We start from the raw sequence: 15,522 nt of genomic DNA on the forward strand, positions 1-15,522 counted from the left end.
CTCAATGATCTTACTGACCTCACTGATCCTCAATGATCTTACTGACCTCACTGATCTTACTGACCTCACTGATCCTCACTGATCTTACTGACCTCAATGATCTTACTGACCTCACTGATTTCTCTGACCTTACTGATCTCACTGACCTCACTGATCCTCACTGATCTTACTGATCCTCACTGATCTTACTGACCTCACTGATCCTCACTGATCTTACTGACCTCAATGATCTTACTGACCTCACTGATCCTCAATGATCTTACTGACCTCAATGATCTTACTGACCTCACTGATCCTCACTGATCTTACTGACCTCAATGATCTTACTGACCTCACTGACCTCACTGATCTTACTGACCTCACTGATCCTCACTGATCTTACTGACCTCACTGATCCTCACTGGTCTTACTGATCCTCACTGATCTTACTGACCTCACTGATCCTCACTGGTCTTACTGATCCTCACTGATCTTACTGACCTCACTGACCCTCACTGGTCTTACTGATCCTCACTGATCTCACTGATCTTACTGACCTCACTGATTTCTCTGATCTTACTGATCCTCACTGATTTCTCTGACCTTACTGACCTTACTGACCTTACTGATCCTCACTGATCTTACCGATCCTCACTGATCTTACTGACCTCACTGATCCTCACTGATCTTACCGATCCTCACTGATCTTACTGACCTCACTGATCCTCACTGATCTTACTGACCTCCTGATCCTCACTGATCTTACTGACCTCACTGATCCTCCTGACCTCACTGATCTTACTGACCTCACTGATCTTACTGACCTCACTGATCCTCACTGATCTTACTGACCTCAATGATCTTACTGACCTCACTGATCCTCAATGATCTTACTGACCTCACTGATCCTCAATGATCTTACTGACCTCACTGATCTTACTGACCTCACTGATCCTCACTGATCTTACTGACCTCAATGATCTTACTGACCTCACTGATCCTCAATGATCTTACTGACCTCACTGATCTTACTGACCTCACTGATCCTCACTGATCTTACTGACCTCAATGATCTTACTGACCTCACTGATTTCTCTGACCTTACTGATCTCACTGACCTCACTGATCCTCACTGATCTTACTGATCCTCACTGATCTTACTGACCTCACTGATCCTCACTGATCTTACTGACCTCAATGATCTTACTGACCTCACTGATCCTCAATGATCTTACTGACCTCAATGATCTTACTGACCTCACTGATCCTCACTGATCTTACTGACCTCAATGATCTTACTGACCTCACTGATCCTCAATGATCTTACTGACCTCACTGATCTTACTGACCTCACTGATCCTCACTGATCTTACTGACCTCACTGATCCTCACTGGTCTTACTGATCCTCACTGATCTTACTGACCTCACTGACCTCACTTATCTTACTGACCTCACTGATCCTCACTGATCTTACTGACCTCACTGATCCTCACTGGTCTTACTGATCCTCACTGATCTTACTGACCTCACTGATCCTCACTGGTCTTACTGATCCTCACTGATCTTACTGACCTCACTGATCCTCACTGGTCTTACTGATCCTCACTGATCTTACTAATCCTCACTGATCTTACTAATCCTCACTGATCTTACTGACCTCACTGACCTCACTGATCTTACTGACCTCACTGATCCTCACTGATCTTACTGACCTCACTGATCTTACTGACCTCACTGATCCTCACTGATCTTACTGACCTCACTGATCCTCACTGATCTTACTGACCTCACTGATCCTCACTGATCCTCACTGATCTTACTGACCTCCTGATCCTCACTGATCTTACTGACCTCACTGATCCTCACTGATCTTACTGACCTCACTGATTTCTCTGATCTTACTGATCCTCACTGATTTCTCTGACCTTACTGATCTCACTGACCTCACTGATCCTCACTGATCTTACTGATCCTCACTGATCTTACTGACCTCACTGATCTTACTGACCTCACTGATCCTCCTGACCTCACTGATCTTACTGACCTCACTGATCTTACTGACCTCACTGATCCTCACTGATCTTACTGACCTCACTGATCCTCACTGATCTTACTGACCTCAATGATCTTACTGACCTCACTGATCCTCAATGATCTTACTGACCTCACTGATCTTACTGACCTTACTGATCCTCAATGATCTTACTGACCTCACTGATCTTACTGACCTCACTGATCCTCAATGATCTTACTGACCTCACTGATCTTACTGACCTCACTGATCCTCACTGATCTTACTGACCTCAATGATCTTACTGACCTCACTGATCCTCAATGATCTTACTGACCTCAATGATCTTACTGACCTTACTGATCCTCACTGATTTCTCTGACCTTACTGATCCTCTCTGATCCCGCTGATCCTCACTGATCCTGTCTGAGTTCTGATCCAACATTAAAATCAGAGACAGATATTCTGATCAAACTTTGATCCTTTTTATAAACCATTGTTCACTCAGCCTGGAATAGCCTGGAATAGATGGCAGCGGTGAACATCATCACGCTCCTACCTGTACTCAAAGCGTGATGGACTGAAGCATGAAATATGTAAACAGATACTCAACTTAAATTTAACCATGATGCAGCTGTCTGTGCCCCCCCGTAGGATCAGGCTCTGCAGTGTTTCAGCAGGATGTCATTACAGGGAGTCATAGCAGCTGGTCTGAATCATGAAGAGGTTTGTTTTTAACCTCTGAGCACAGACAGCAGCTCTGACGCCCCCTGCTGCTGCAGTGATGTCATTCATCTGAAGGTGCTAAATTACATTTCCATTGCACTTGACAAGAAGCAACATTGCGCAGCTCTTTTCATTGATCTGTCCAAAGCTTTTCATACAGTTGACCATGATGTGCTGAAGCATAGACTCTTGAACTCAGGGCTGTCAGAGGAAACAGTTGCTTGGTTTGCAAATTATCTCACAAATCGGTCACAATGCATTAGGTACGATGGTCTGTGCTCTGATACGGTAACAATCTAGCTTAAAATGTATCTAATGCAAATTTCCATTTTTATGCTGATGATACTGTTGTTTACCGCAGTGCAGCAACTCTTGCACAGGCCATTGAATTATTGCAGAATGCTTTTATTTTTCTTCTAAATACACTGCTTGAGCTGAAACTTGTTTTAAATGCAGATAAGACCAAATTTATGTTGTTTTCCAACTCAAAGAATGTGTCACAGTGTGTGCCTTTGGTGGTCACTCGTGATGGAAAACAGATAGAGGTTGTTCACTCGTACAAATACCTGGGTATTTTAATTGATGACTCCCTTAATTTTAAACCACATGTGCTGCACCTGGTGAGAAAGCTGAGGCTGAAGCTGGGTTTCTATTTTCGTAACAAGTTGTTTTTCTTTTAATGTAAAAAAGCGTCTGGTTGCTGCTACTTTTTTGCCTGTGTTGGACTATGGTGATCTTTTGTATATGCACGCATCTGCTCAGTATCTCCATATGGTTGATACAGCTTACCATGCATCCCTGAGGTTCATTACCAACTGTAAAGCTCTGACTCACCATTGTGAATTATACTCTCGGGTAGGATGGCCTCCTCTGGCGACCTGTAGGCTCACACATTGGCACACTTTTATATATAAGGCAATTCTTGGTCTGCTTCCACACTACTTATGTGTTTTTATCACGCAGAAAAGTGCTGGACAATATTAACTGCGCTCTCTGGACTTCATCTTATTCTCTGTCTCAAAAGCACGGACGGGAATTTGTTGCAGAATGAACTGCTCTCGTTAAATGCTTTCAAATCTAAAACTAAAGACTTGGAGGCAGATTCCATGAGATGTCGATGTCTTTAAATTGCCTGCTTGTACAACTTTCTTTTCGTTTTTTAATGTGTCCCTGTTTGTGCGTCTGTCTGCAACTTGGTGTTTTTCGCTGCTGTCTTGGCCAGGTCTCCCTTGAAAAGGAGATTCTTAATCTCAATGGGAATACCTGGTTAAATAAAGGTTAAAAAAATAAAAATAAAATCATGTGATCAGTTTACATTGGAGCAGATGGACTATTGTATCTATGTTTGATCTGTAACACTTTAATCATGTTTGTTTTATGTTTATCATAGAAACATTTGTATGTCTTATCCACGGGGATTTTTCTCTCTCAGTGAAAGCGTGATTGAGGACGTCCAGAACAAGCTTCAGGACATCAGGAACCCAATGGCAGCCATGATGGTTCTGTTGAGGGAACTAGACCTGGAGACGGACTCTGAGCCCGGACCAGAGGGGCCCCTCACACCTGGTAAACAGCTGATTACCTGTGTGACATTGTGCGTGTCTCACAGAGACAGTTGCCCTGCTCTGTGACTCACAGGTCTGTGTCTCACAGGTCAAACACAGACTCCTGTTGACTCATGTGTGTGTGCCCTGCTCTGTGTCTTGCAGGTCACAGTCTGAATGTGAGGATCAGCCTGTCTCAGCTGTTCGGCAGCAGCTCGGCCGTCTCTGTCGTCTGTCAGGCTGTCTGTCACATGACCATGACCAGAGCTCTGTTCTGTAGAGACCTCCTGATCCTGCAGAAACTCTACCTGCGCTTCGGAGACAACGTACGCGCACACACGCACACAGATATACACAGATACACACACACACACACACACACACACACACACACATACAGAATATGTATGTCTGTGTGTGTGAGTGTACATACACCCAGAAACACACAGAGGAGCGCACGCACAAGGACACACATGCTCCTTTAAACTGAAGATCTGAAAGTTTGTCTGATTGTAACATTCACCTGTATTTATATATAGATATATACCCGTGTGTTTTTTACCTGTGTGTGTGTGTGTGTGTGTGTGTGTGTGTGTGTGTGTGTGTCTCTCAGGTGTTCTTGGGCGGAGGGGCTCAACTGCTGCAGCTACAGCAGGACTTGATTCCTCGCAGCTCTCACCTGCTCTCCTCCTATCACCTCCTCAAACACATCAGTCAGAGCATCGCCTCCTCTGTGCCTGTCGACATCCTGTGAGTACCACTACTGTGTACTAGTACTACTGTGTACTAGTGCTGTCCCCTGACATCTGACCTTTGACCTGCAGAGATGCTAACCTGCAGCACCTCACCGTGTTGGAGCTGTCTGACTCTCCGGCTCTCTCCTCCAACAGATCAGGTCAGTGAGTCTGAACTCATCAGATCGCAGCTTCATCACATCCCTGTGACTCATTAAAGTGATGATGGCTCCTACATGCCTAACATGTTAATTGATGTGTATGAGAGGTGAACGACTTATCAATGAAATCGATTAAAATCAATGATTAAAATAGTTGGCAACGAAGTTCACCATCGATTAGTTTGTTCTTTGTTATGACGCACAGCATGCGCTGTGAAGACGTCACTGGGGGCAGCCAGCCAATGCCGCGGCTTGTGTAGCTCACGTGATGAATTACAGGAAGTTACAACATCTCCGGTCTCCTTTGGGATAAACATGATATTAATAATATTTTTCAATGAGGAGTATCCGTTTGTTGTGCAGTGCTGATGATGTGTAGACTAGTGTCCATTTACACGGACAAACGCACAATTGTGGTTTCTAACGTTCATTTAAAAACAAACGTAACGGACTGAAACTCCGTCTGTTTCCTCTCCTCTCCGCTTTGTGATGGGCCCATAGCCGGGCCGCTGGTGAAGCAGCGGAGGACAGTATACCGTGGTAGCAAAGCTGTTAATAAGCTAATGCCACTGGTAAAGCTAATTTAACGCTAACTCTTGATAAAGCTAATGCTCGGCTTCATTGAACATCACAACATGGAGAGAAAACTGACGGAGAGTATTTCTGTCCGTCACGTAGTGTTTAAATTAATCGTGTTTGTCCGTCAGAACAGACACTAAGCTGTCACTAATTACCTGAAGTTCAGTCGGACAGACTCTGGAGTATAACATAACATTATGTTTTTGAATATTTCATGCCAGAGACAGACTAAAGTGAATCTTTTCTTTATTCACAACAGAAACTTGAGCAACATCTGATTAAATATTTTGGTTAGTTTCATTTCCTTGTTATACTCCGTTCATGGCTGCATCCCCAACGTCCTCTTTTTATTGTAGTGGCCTCGTCTGTACCTTCCTTTTTCATGTGACATTATTAAATAAATCCACAAGATACTAATCGACTTACATAATTGACATATTAACCTTGCATTGTACAAGAAAACAACATATATTTTTTGTTTTGAATATAACGCTAATACTAAAATTAAGATTTTTTTCTTTATATCCGATTAATAATCGATTAATCGTAGAAATAATCGACAGATTAATCGATTATCAAAATAGTTCTTAGTTGCAGCCCTAGACATGTTAACTGATGAGAGGTGATTGATGCCTGACATGTTAACTGATGTGTATGAGAGGTGATTGATGCCTGACATGTTAACTGATGTGTATGAGAGGTGATTGATGCCTGACATGTTAACTGATGTGTATGAGAGGTGATTGATGCCTGACATGTTAACTGATGTGTATGAGAGGTGATTGATGCCTGACATGTTAACTGATGAGAGGTGATTGATGCCTGACATGTTAACTGATGAGAGGTGATTGATGCCTGACATGTTAACTGATGAGAGGTGATTGATGCCTGACATGTTAACTGATGAGAGGTGATTGATGCCTGACATGTTAACTGATGTGTATGAGAGGTGATTGATGCCTGACATGTTAACTGATGAGAGGTGATTGATGCCTGACATGTTAACTGACGTGTATGAGAGGTGATTGATGCCTGACATGTTAACTGATGTGTATGAGAGGTGATTGATGCCTGACATGTTAACTGATGTGTATGAGAGGTGATTGATGCCTGACATGTTGTGGCACAGGTATAACAGGTAACCAGTGCCCTCTCTCTGCAGTGCTGAGTCCTCAGACAGTGGTGGAGCTCTTTTATCAGACAGCAGCAAGGAAGATGATGGTGTCTCAGATCTTCTCTCAGCAGCAGAGCGACTCTCCGCTCCACTGGAGTCACATGACCTCCAGCCTGGTCCACCTGCTGGCTCAGCTGCTGTATCTTTTTCTCACCTGAGCAGGTGTCAGATGTGACATCTCAACACATTCTGTATAAATTATATTATTTGATATTTTTGTGGAATTTTCTTGTGTGTGTGTGTGTGTGTGTGTGTGTGTGTGTGTGTTGTTGAATCTTAACTGGTGTCTCAGTTGGCCCAATAATCCTGGTTTCCAGTTCCCAGAGTGTCTCATGGCAAACTGTCAGTACACTCAGCTGCAGGTGAGTCTACCTGTGTCCATCCCATCTGTTAAGTCTAAATACAAACAGTAGCCAGACCTTTTTATTTTGAAACTCCTTGAAATAGCATGAATGAAATATCATCTTATATTACACGTGTATTATATCTTTAATTTTTTTTCTACATATACATGTTTTAAATTGAATTAATTAATAATATAACTTATAAACATGCTTTTATTCTGAAATAAATATAAAATAAAATTGTTCATAAAACAGAAGCAGTCCACATCAGAACTATATGTGATTCATAATAACCCGTAGATGATGTAGTAATCCACTGAGTGTGTATAAAAGACATTAACAGAGCTGTTTGAAGGTTCAGCTCCAACACGAGCTGTGGCTTCAACAGGATAAATATGATTAACCAGTCTTTAGTTCAACTTCAGAATAAAGGTCAGTAGTAAGAACTGAGGCGGTCTGTCACATGCAGGAGTACGTGAGGCTGATTGGTCCCTGGTGTCAGGTGAACGTGGGCTCCCGTCGCTTTATGTTGGGTCAGTGTTACCTGGCCAACGGAGAGGGACAAAAGGTGAGTCTCACACATGAACACTCTGAGACAGGATCAGCTGACTCCTCCTTTCCTTCTCCTCCACACTCTCTCTCTTCACTCTGTCTACTCACAGTCTCCTCGTCCTCACTCTGTCTCCTCGTCTCCTGTCTCCTCACTCTGTCTCTTCACATTGTCTCCTCACACTGTCTCGTCACGTCGTCTCCTTGTCTCCTCACTCTGTCTCCTAACTGTCTCCTCACACTGTCTCGTCACGTTGTCTCCTTGTCTCTTCACACTGTCTCCTCACACTGTCTCCTTACACTGTCTCCTCACACTGTCTCGTCACGTTGTCTCCTTGTCTCCTCACACTGTCTCCTCACACTGTCTCGTCACGTCGTCTCCTTGTCTCCTCACTCTGTCTCCTAACTGTCTCCTCACACTGTCTCGTCACTTCGTCTCCTTCTCTCTTCACACTGTCTCGTCACTTCGTCTCCTTCTCTCCTCACACTGTCTCGTCACTTCGTCTCCTTGTCTCCTCACACTGTCTCGTCACTTCGTCTCCTTCTCTCCTCACACTGTCTCGTCACTTCGTCTCCTTCTCTCTTCACACTGTCTCGTCACGTCGTCTCCTTGTCTCCTCACACTGTCTCCTCACACTGTCTCCTCACACTGTCTCTTCACACTGTCTCCTTACGCTGTCTCGTCACGTCGTCTCGTCACGTCGTCGCCTTGTCTCTTCACACTGTCTCTTCACGTCGTCTCCTTGTCTCCTCACACTGTCTCCTCACACTGTCTCTTCACGTCGTCTCCTTGTCTCCTCACACTGTCTCGTCACGTCGTCTTCTTGTCTCCTCACACTGTCTCTTCACGTCGTCTCCTTGTCTCGTCACACTGTCTCGTCACACTGTCTCCTCACACTGTCTCGTCACGTCGTCTCCTTGTCTCCTCACACTGTCTCGTCACGTCGTCTCCTTGTCTCCTCACACTGTCTCCTCACACTGTCTCTTCACGTCGTCTCCTTGTCTCGTCACACTGTCTCGTTACGTCGTCTCCTTGTCTCCTCACACTGTCTCGTCACGTCGTCTCCTTGTCTCCTCACACTGTCTCCTCACACTGTCTCCTCACACTGTCTCGTCATGTCGTCTCCTTGTCTCCTCACACTGTCTCGTCACGTCGTCTTCTTGTCTCGTCACACTGTCTCCTCACACTGTCTCCTCACACTGTCTCGTCACGTCGTCTCCTTGTCTCCTCACACTGTCTCCTCACATTGTCTCGTCACTCCCTCTCCTCACACTGTCTCTTCACGTCGTCTCCTTGTCTCCTCACACTGTCTCGTCACGTCGTCTCCTTGTCTCCTCACACTGTCTCGTCACGTCGTCTCCTTGTCTCCTCACACTGTCTCGTCACGTCGTCTCCTTGTCTCCTCACACTGTCTCGTCACGTCGTCTCCTTGTCTCCTCACACTGTCTCGTCACGTCGTCTCCTTGTCTCCTTAGGCTCTGCAGTGTTTCCAGGAGGCGGCTACGGAGGTGGAGAAGGAGGAGTTCCTAATGAGACTGACGGGCAGCGAGGAAGACGAGGCTGCATCCACCCCCCGACTACAGTACTACAACAAGGTACTCCTGTACTATGACAAGATACACCTGTACTGCAGTACTACGACAAGATACACCTGCACTACAGTACTACGACATGATAAACCTGTACTATGACAAGGTACACCTATTCAACAAGGTACACCTGTTCAGGGTCCAAAATTAACGTTTTGGTCTACCTGCCATTGGTGGGTAAGCCAAACAATTATACCGGCCAAAAAATTTTCTAACCAGCCTTAAAAATATATTGTAGTAAACAATGGTAGAAATAAACTATTTACTTTAATTTACTTTAGTACTGAACTTATAGGAGCAGTGTAATTTTGAGGTAATATACTTTGCTTATGTATTTATCTATACTTTTACCCCCCTGATTTTAAAGAAAAATATGAAGTAGTTAAAATCAGCTCCACATTTAAAAACTGCAACGAGTGGTCTATGCAGTAATGATTTAAAGGTGCTATATGTAACTTTCAGAAAATCCTCATTCCTAGTGACGCGGTCGGCCATTGAGGGAACTGCAGTCGACACTCGCACGCATGAACGAGCATCCAGGGTTTTTGCCGAAGACACACTAAACTGAGCATGCTCAGTCTCTGAAGTCACCAGCTCTGTTTACTTTTCACTGACGAGTCGTGTTCATTGACCGGCATCATGTTGTCCAAAATCAACACTGTTTGTCATCATACCTCAGTTAGTATCATGTTAGCTGGCCAAGTTATGTGTCAAGCTAGACTGACAAGACTGACACACACTCAGATAGTATTTTGGTTGTCATAATGTTAGCGAGCATGCTAAGATTAGCCAACTAGCTCTAACATAAATACACTGCATGACTCTGTCATTGTGCTTCGTAACCAAACGGCATATTACGCTGGCGAACCAGCAAATCATCACAAGCATCAGCGAACATTAGCCAGGCGGGGCGGCTGCAGAGAGCTGGGATGAAGCTCTTGTGCTGTGAGAGAAAAAACGCTGCACCCGGTGAGAGAACGCTGCACGCGGGTTTGGTTTCTATGACAATAATAAGTCGTGGGTCTGTTTTGATCCCCAAAAGCAATCGAACGTCTCCATGATTCACATGCCCTGCTGATGTTGACTCTAGTTTTCCCCCTGACGTCGGTCACTTCCTGTTTGGTCAGACGGCTTCACTAGATAAAACCTATTTTTGTTTTTATTCTTGTGTGTAGTTTGTGTTGGTGTTGTTGCGGGTGCTATTCCTGTGTTGGCATTCTCCGTCTCCATTTCACAGCTTGCGTTGTGTCGTGTTGTAGTGGCGGAGAATGAGCTGAGATGAGATGAGGTGCTCGTGAACGTGCAGATACGCCACATCCTCTTGTTCCGTGGAAAAACTGTCCTGAGTGCTTTACTTAAAATTCAGCCCACAGGCTGTTAGAGGCAATGGTCCCAAGGTCTCAATTGATCAGTTCCTCTACTATCCCTTCACACATTGGCAATGAAAAATATTTGATTGATGAATATGTAAAATCATTCATATTGTCCCTTTGATAATAATCCACTGACATTGAACACAGTATTCTGGAATAGGCCGTCCTGCACAATGAGTAGGTAACTTTAGGTACTGTGAGAATGTTTTGATCCTAGTCATTTTAACTCTGGCTTAAGTTTTTATTTCAGGGCTTTTGCTTGTAATCACATATTTATACACTCTGATATTACTCTTTTCTTTCATACTTATTCCATCACTACTACTTAATGTGTGTGTGTGTGTGTGTGTGTTCAGGTGCTCCGGCTGTTGGAGGATGTGGGTCTACCTGAGCTCGTCATCCAGCTGGCCTCTCTCGCCATAACAGAGGCCGCCAACGATGTCAACAGTCAGGTAACAGACAGACGGGTAACAGACAGGTGTTGTGGCTGTCAGATTAACATGTTAAATTGCATTAACTAAAGGTGCTATATGTGACTTTCAGAAAATCCTCATTCCCAGCAACACGTTCGACCGTTGAGGGAACTGCAGTCGACCTTTTTGTACGCGCTCGCGCGGACACTCGCATGCATTAGCGAGCATCCAGGGTTTTTGCCGAAGACACACGACACTGAGCATGTCTCTGAAGTCACCGACTCTGTTTACTTTTCACTGACGAGTCGTGTTCATTGAGCGGCATCATGTTGTCCAAAATCAACATAGTTTGTCATCATACCTCAGTTAGTATCATGTTAGCTGGAGAAGTTATTTGTCAAGCTAGACTGACAAGACTGACATACACACTCAGATAGTATTTTGGTTGTCATAATGTTAGCGAGCATGCTAAGGTTAGCCAACTAGCTCTAACATAAATACACTGCATGACTCTGTCATTGTGCTTCGTAACCAAACGGCAAATTACTCAATTAACAGATCAGCTCCCGGGAGTCTGCGTGAGTTAGCTGATGTTATCTACTCCATGGTGTTTTGCTACGTTGCCTAACTGGCAAATCGTCTGTGGTTGCAGACAAGCTAACGTTTGCTAGTTTGCTAGTTTGCTAACGGTAGCTTGTTGCCAGCTTACAGCTGGCTGGCTAACCTTAGCCTAGGCAGGCAATGCAACAATATTGGCTGATAGAAAACAATCGGTAGTTATACACATTTGCTTTGTTCTTCTACATAATTTACAAAATCAACACCGTTTGTCATGTTAGCTGGCGAAGTTATGTGTCAAGCCAGATAACTGACATACACACTCAGATAGTATATTGATTGTCATAACATTAGCGAGCATGCTAAGGTTAGCCAACTAGCTCTAACATAAATACACTGCATGATGTCATTGTGCTTCGTAACCAAACGGCAAATTACGTCGGCGAACTAGCAAATCATCACAAGCATCAGCGAACATTAGCCGGGCGGGGCGGCTGCAGAGAGCTGGGATGAAGCTCTTGTGCTGTGAGAGAAAACACGCTGCACGCAGGTTTTGTTGCTATGACAACAATAAGTTGTGGGTCTGTTTTGATCCCCAAAAGCAATTGAATTGGTCTCCATGATTCACATGCCCTGCCGATGTTTTCTCTAGTTTTCCCCCTGACACTTCCTGTTTGGTCAGACGGGCTTCACTAGATAAAACTTAGTTGTTTTTTATTCTTGTGTGTAGTTTGTGTTGGTGTTGTTGTGGGTGCTGGTCATTTATTAACATTATCCGTCTCCATTTCACAGCTTGCGTAGTCTCGTGTTGCACACTGTCGACTGTAGTTGCGTAGAATGAGCTCTCAGCAGAGGTAGGTCTTGCTCCTCTTGTTTCCCAGAAAAACCGTCCCGAGTGCTTTAATAAAAATCAGCCCACAGGCTGTTCGGGCCGATGGAGGAAGTTGGGGAAGGTCTCAATTGATCAGTTCCTCTACTATCCCTTCACACATTGGCAATAAAAAATGATATCTGATGGATGAATATATGTAAAATCTTACATATAGCCCCTTTAATTAAAGAAAAATAAAAGGTCAAAGAATTAACGCAGATTATCACCTGACGTCACACGTCACTGATCACCTGACCAGCTGTGTTCAGGTGTGTTGATATATTGTGAATTTGGGTTCTGTCCCCTCATAAACAGAATCTTGGACATATAGGTAATTTTCTTCCCAGACAATTTTTGGCCATTTCAAAGCAAATGTTATACAAACGTGGGTCTGGAAGCCCAAGGCCTCCCTTGTCCCTAGAACACATTTTCTGAACACTCATCTGTGCAATAATCTGACATACTGCATTTATACTGTTAATTAACAATCTTGTGTTGCTGTACTTAATCTGGAAATTATATTTAATTCTGACATTCTGAAATCACCATAGAGCCCATTGTATATATACTGCACATACTTCTTAGTTCTATTTATATTTCCTATATTTCTTCGTGCTTCTCTCTGTCAGAGTAACTGTAACGCCTGATTATAATAACTAATCATAATCAGAAATACTTCATTTATCCCTCCGGGGACAACAGAAAAGAGACATTATGCATGCAGATTATATTCCTCGTGGAAGCATGTAAAGGGAGAAGAGGAGGGGGGCATGAATTGAGCCTTGGGGTTCCCCACAGGTGATGTCTGCTGTGGAAGATTATGGTTTACCTATGTACAGAGAGAGTCCTATTTGATAGGTAGGACTGAAGCCAACTCGGCATGAGGCCAGATACCATTAATATTTCATTTCTCCGTATCACAGGCTGAACTTCACTCTAATCAATGAACTTTACTCTAATCAATCGACCAGATTCACCTTCATCATGTGCTCCTTTAATAATAATAATAATACATTTTATTTATAAGCGCCTTTCAGGACACTCAAGGTCGCTGTACAAAAAACACAAACAAGAGTAAAAACACCAACAAGGGTAAAACAGACCAGATAAAATACATTAGGAGTGGGTGAGGGACAGTGCTTAGAGTTGGGGAGAGTAGGTGAGGCGGAACAGATGGGTTTTGAGATTTGATTTAAAGATCGGGAGGGTGGTACAGTTTCGGAGGTCGGGTGGGAGGGAATTCCAGAGCTGGGGAGCAGAGCGGCTGAAAGCTCTAGCCCCCATGGTGCTGAGGCAGGCAGGGGGAACGGTGAGGTGGATGGAGGAGGAAGACCGGAGGGTGCGGGATGGAGTGGCAATGTGCAGGAGGTCGGAGAGGTAAGGAGGGGCGAGGTTGTGAATAGATTTGAAAGTATACAGAAGGATTTTGTAGGTGATCCGTTGGGTGATTGGGAGCCAGTGGAGTTGCTGTAGGATGGGGGTGATGTGGTGGGAAGAAGGTGTTCTGGTGATGATCCGGGCGGCAGAGTTCTGGACAAGCTGAAGTTTATGGAGGGCTTTCTGGGGGAGGCCGAAGAGAAGGGAGTTGCAGTAGTCAAGGCGGGAGGTGACGAGGCTGTGGACAAGAATGGCAGAGGTGTGGGGAGTGAGGGAGGGGCGGAGACGGTTGATATTACGTAAGTGGAAGTAAGCGGACCGGGTGACGTTATTGATGTGTGATTGGAAAGATAGAGTACTGTCGAGGATGACTCTTAACCTGAGGGGAGGGGGAAACAGGGGTGTCGTCAATGGAGAGTGAGAAACTGTCAACTTTAGATAAGGAGGATTTCGGTTTTATTGCTGTTTAATTATAATAATAATAAGAGCTGTTTCTGTGTAAGGCCTGAAAACTTGAAATAGTATCATGGTTAAGATAAGAAAGCAGTATTTGTATGTACATATATAAATGTTACATGTGTAAATGTGTGTTATAATAAATATATCTGTGTCTCTCCAGGCGGCTCTGTGGACCAGGATATTCAAACATCATCTGGACCTGGGACACAACAGTGAAGCTTATGAAGCGCTCACACAGAACCCAGACTGCAGCATGTATGTACACACACACACACACACACACACAGTTATATGATGTGGTTATTGTATATGAATAATCTGTACACGTTGTGTCTCAGGCAGCTGGATTGTCTCCGTCAGCTGGTGGTGGTCCTGTGTGAGCGCTCTCAGCTCCAGGATTTAGTCCAGTTCCCTTACGTCAACCTGCACGACGAGGTAACACCTGCACCTGACCTCTACATAGCAGTATAATGAATTATAGATTATACATGAAAAAACTAACAATTCATAACAATACAGCTTAACCTCACTGAAGATAAAACGAAAGTTACGAATGTAACTACATTTCTATGAATCCTAGATGACCGCCAGAGGCAGTGCTTAGCACTGGATATCTTCCGTCTGGCGCACGTGCAGGTCGAGTAGTTGTGTCAACAAAGTCACATGTGACCTTGGGTGACCCAGGCTAGTGCATAATTTCCGGTGTGAACCCCAAGTCTGTTCCTACAAAATCTTCTCGCGGGTCCACGGGATTCTGAGTGACGGAGAACTCTGGTGGTCATCCATGATTCATAGAACTGTAGTTACATTCGTAACTTTCGTTCTATTTCATCCTCCCTGACCGCCAGAGGCAGTGCTTAGCACTGGATGACTTATACCAACAGGGTCGCGAGAAATCCCGAGTACCTACCTCTCAATGTTAGGGCAGAGGAACTTGGCAGGAGAACCACGCCCAGTGGATGGGGAGTGACCACATTCACCCTGTAGTATTTGGAGAATGTGCTTGGTGACGCCCATGAGACTGCAGCACATATGTCCTCCAAGGGTACCCCCCTCAGGGACGACGTGGAGACACTCCT

General features: G+C 44.4%; 1 protein-coding gene across 1 annotated transcript in view; it reads left to right on the top strand.

Moving 5' to 3' along the window:
* The window catches only part of nup160 (nucleoporin 160), a 43,545-nt gene that overhangs the window by 18,392 nt on the left and 9,631 nt on the right, over positions 1-15,522 (top strand). Inside the window, exons 14-24 of the mRNA XM_069686448.1 lie at positions 4,150-4,283; positions 4,427-4,587; positions 4,875-5,011; positions 5,086-5,156; positions 6,898-7,048; positions 7,202-7,271; positions 7,723-7,821; positions 9,279-9,398; positions 11,122-11,217; positions 14,604-14,698; positions 14,782-14,878. Coding sequence (XP_069542549.1) covers positions 4,150-4,283; positions 4,427-4,587; positions 4,875-5,011; positions 5,086-5,156; positions 6,898-7,048; positions 7,202-7,271; positions 7,723-7,821; positions 9,279-9,398; positions 11,122-11,217; positions 14,604-14,698; positions 14,782-14,878 — 1,231 coding nt within the window. The remainder of the gene's footprint in view (positions 1-4,149; positions 4,284-4,426; positions 4,588-4,874; positions 5,012-5,085; positions 5,157-6,897; positions 7,049-7,201; positions 7,272-7,722; positions 7,822-9,278; positions 9,399-11,121; positions 11,218-14,603; positions 14,699-14,781; positions 14,879-15,522) is intronic.

This window comes from Semicossyphus pulcher, unplaced genomic scaffold (genome assembly GCF_022749685.1).
Source record: "Semicossyphus pulcher isolate SPU_LCO1_2020_fin unplaced genomic scaffold, fSemPul1.0.p SCAF_8, whole genome shotgun sequence".
NCBI classification, from domain to species: domain Eukaryota; kingdom Metazoa; phylum Chordata; class Actinopteri; order Labriformes; family Labridae; genus Semicossyphus; species Semicossyphus pulcher.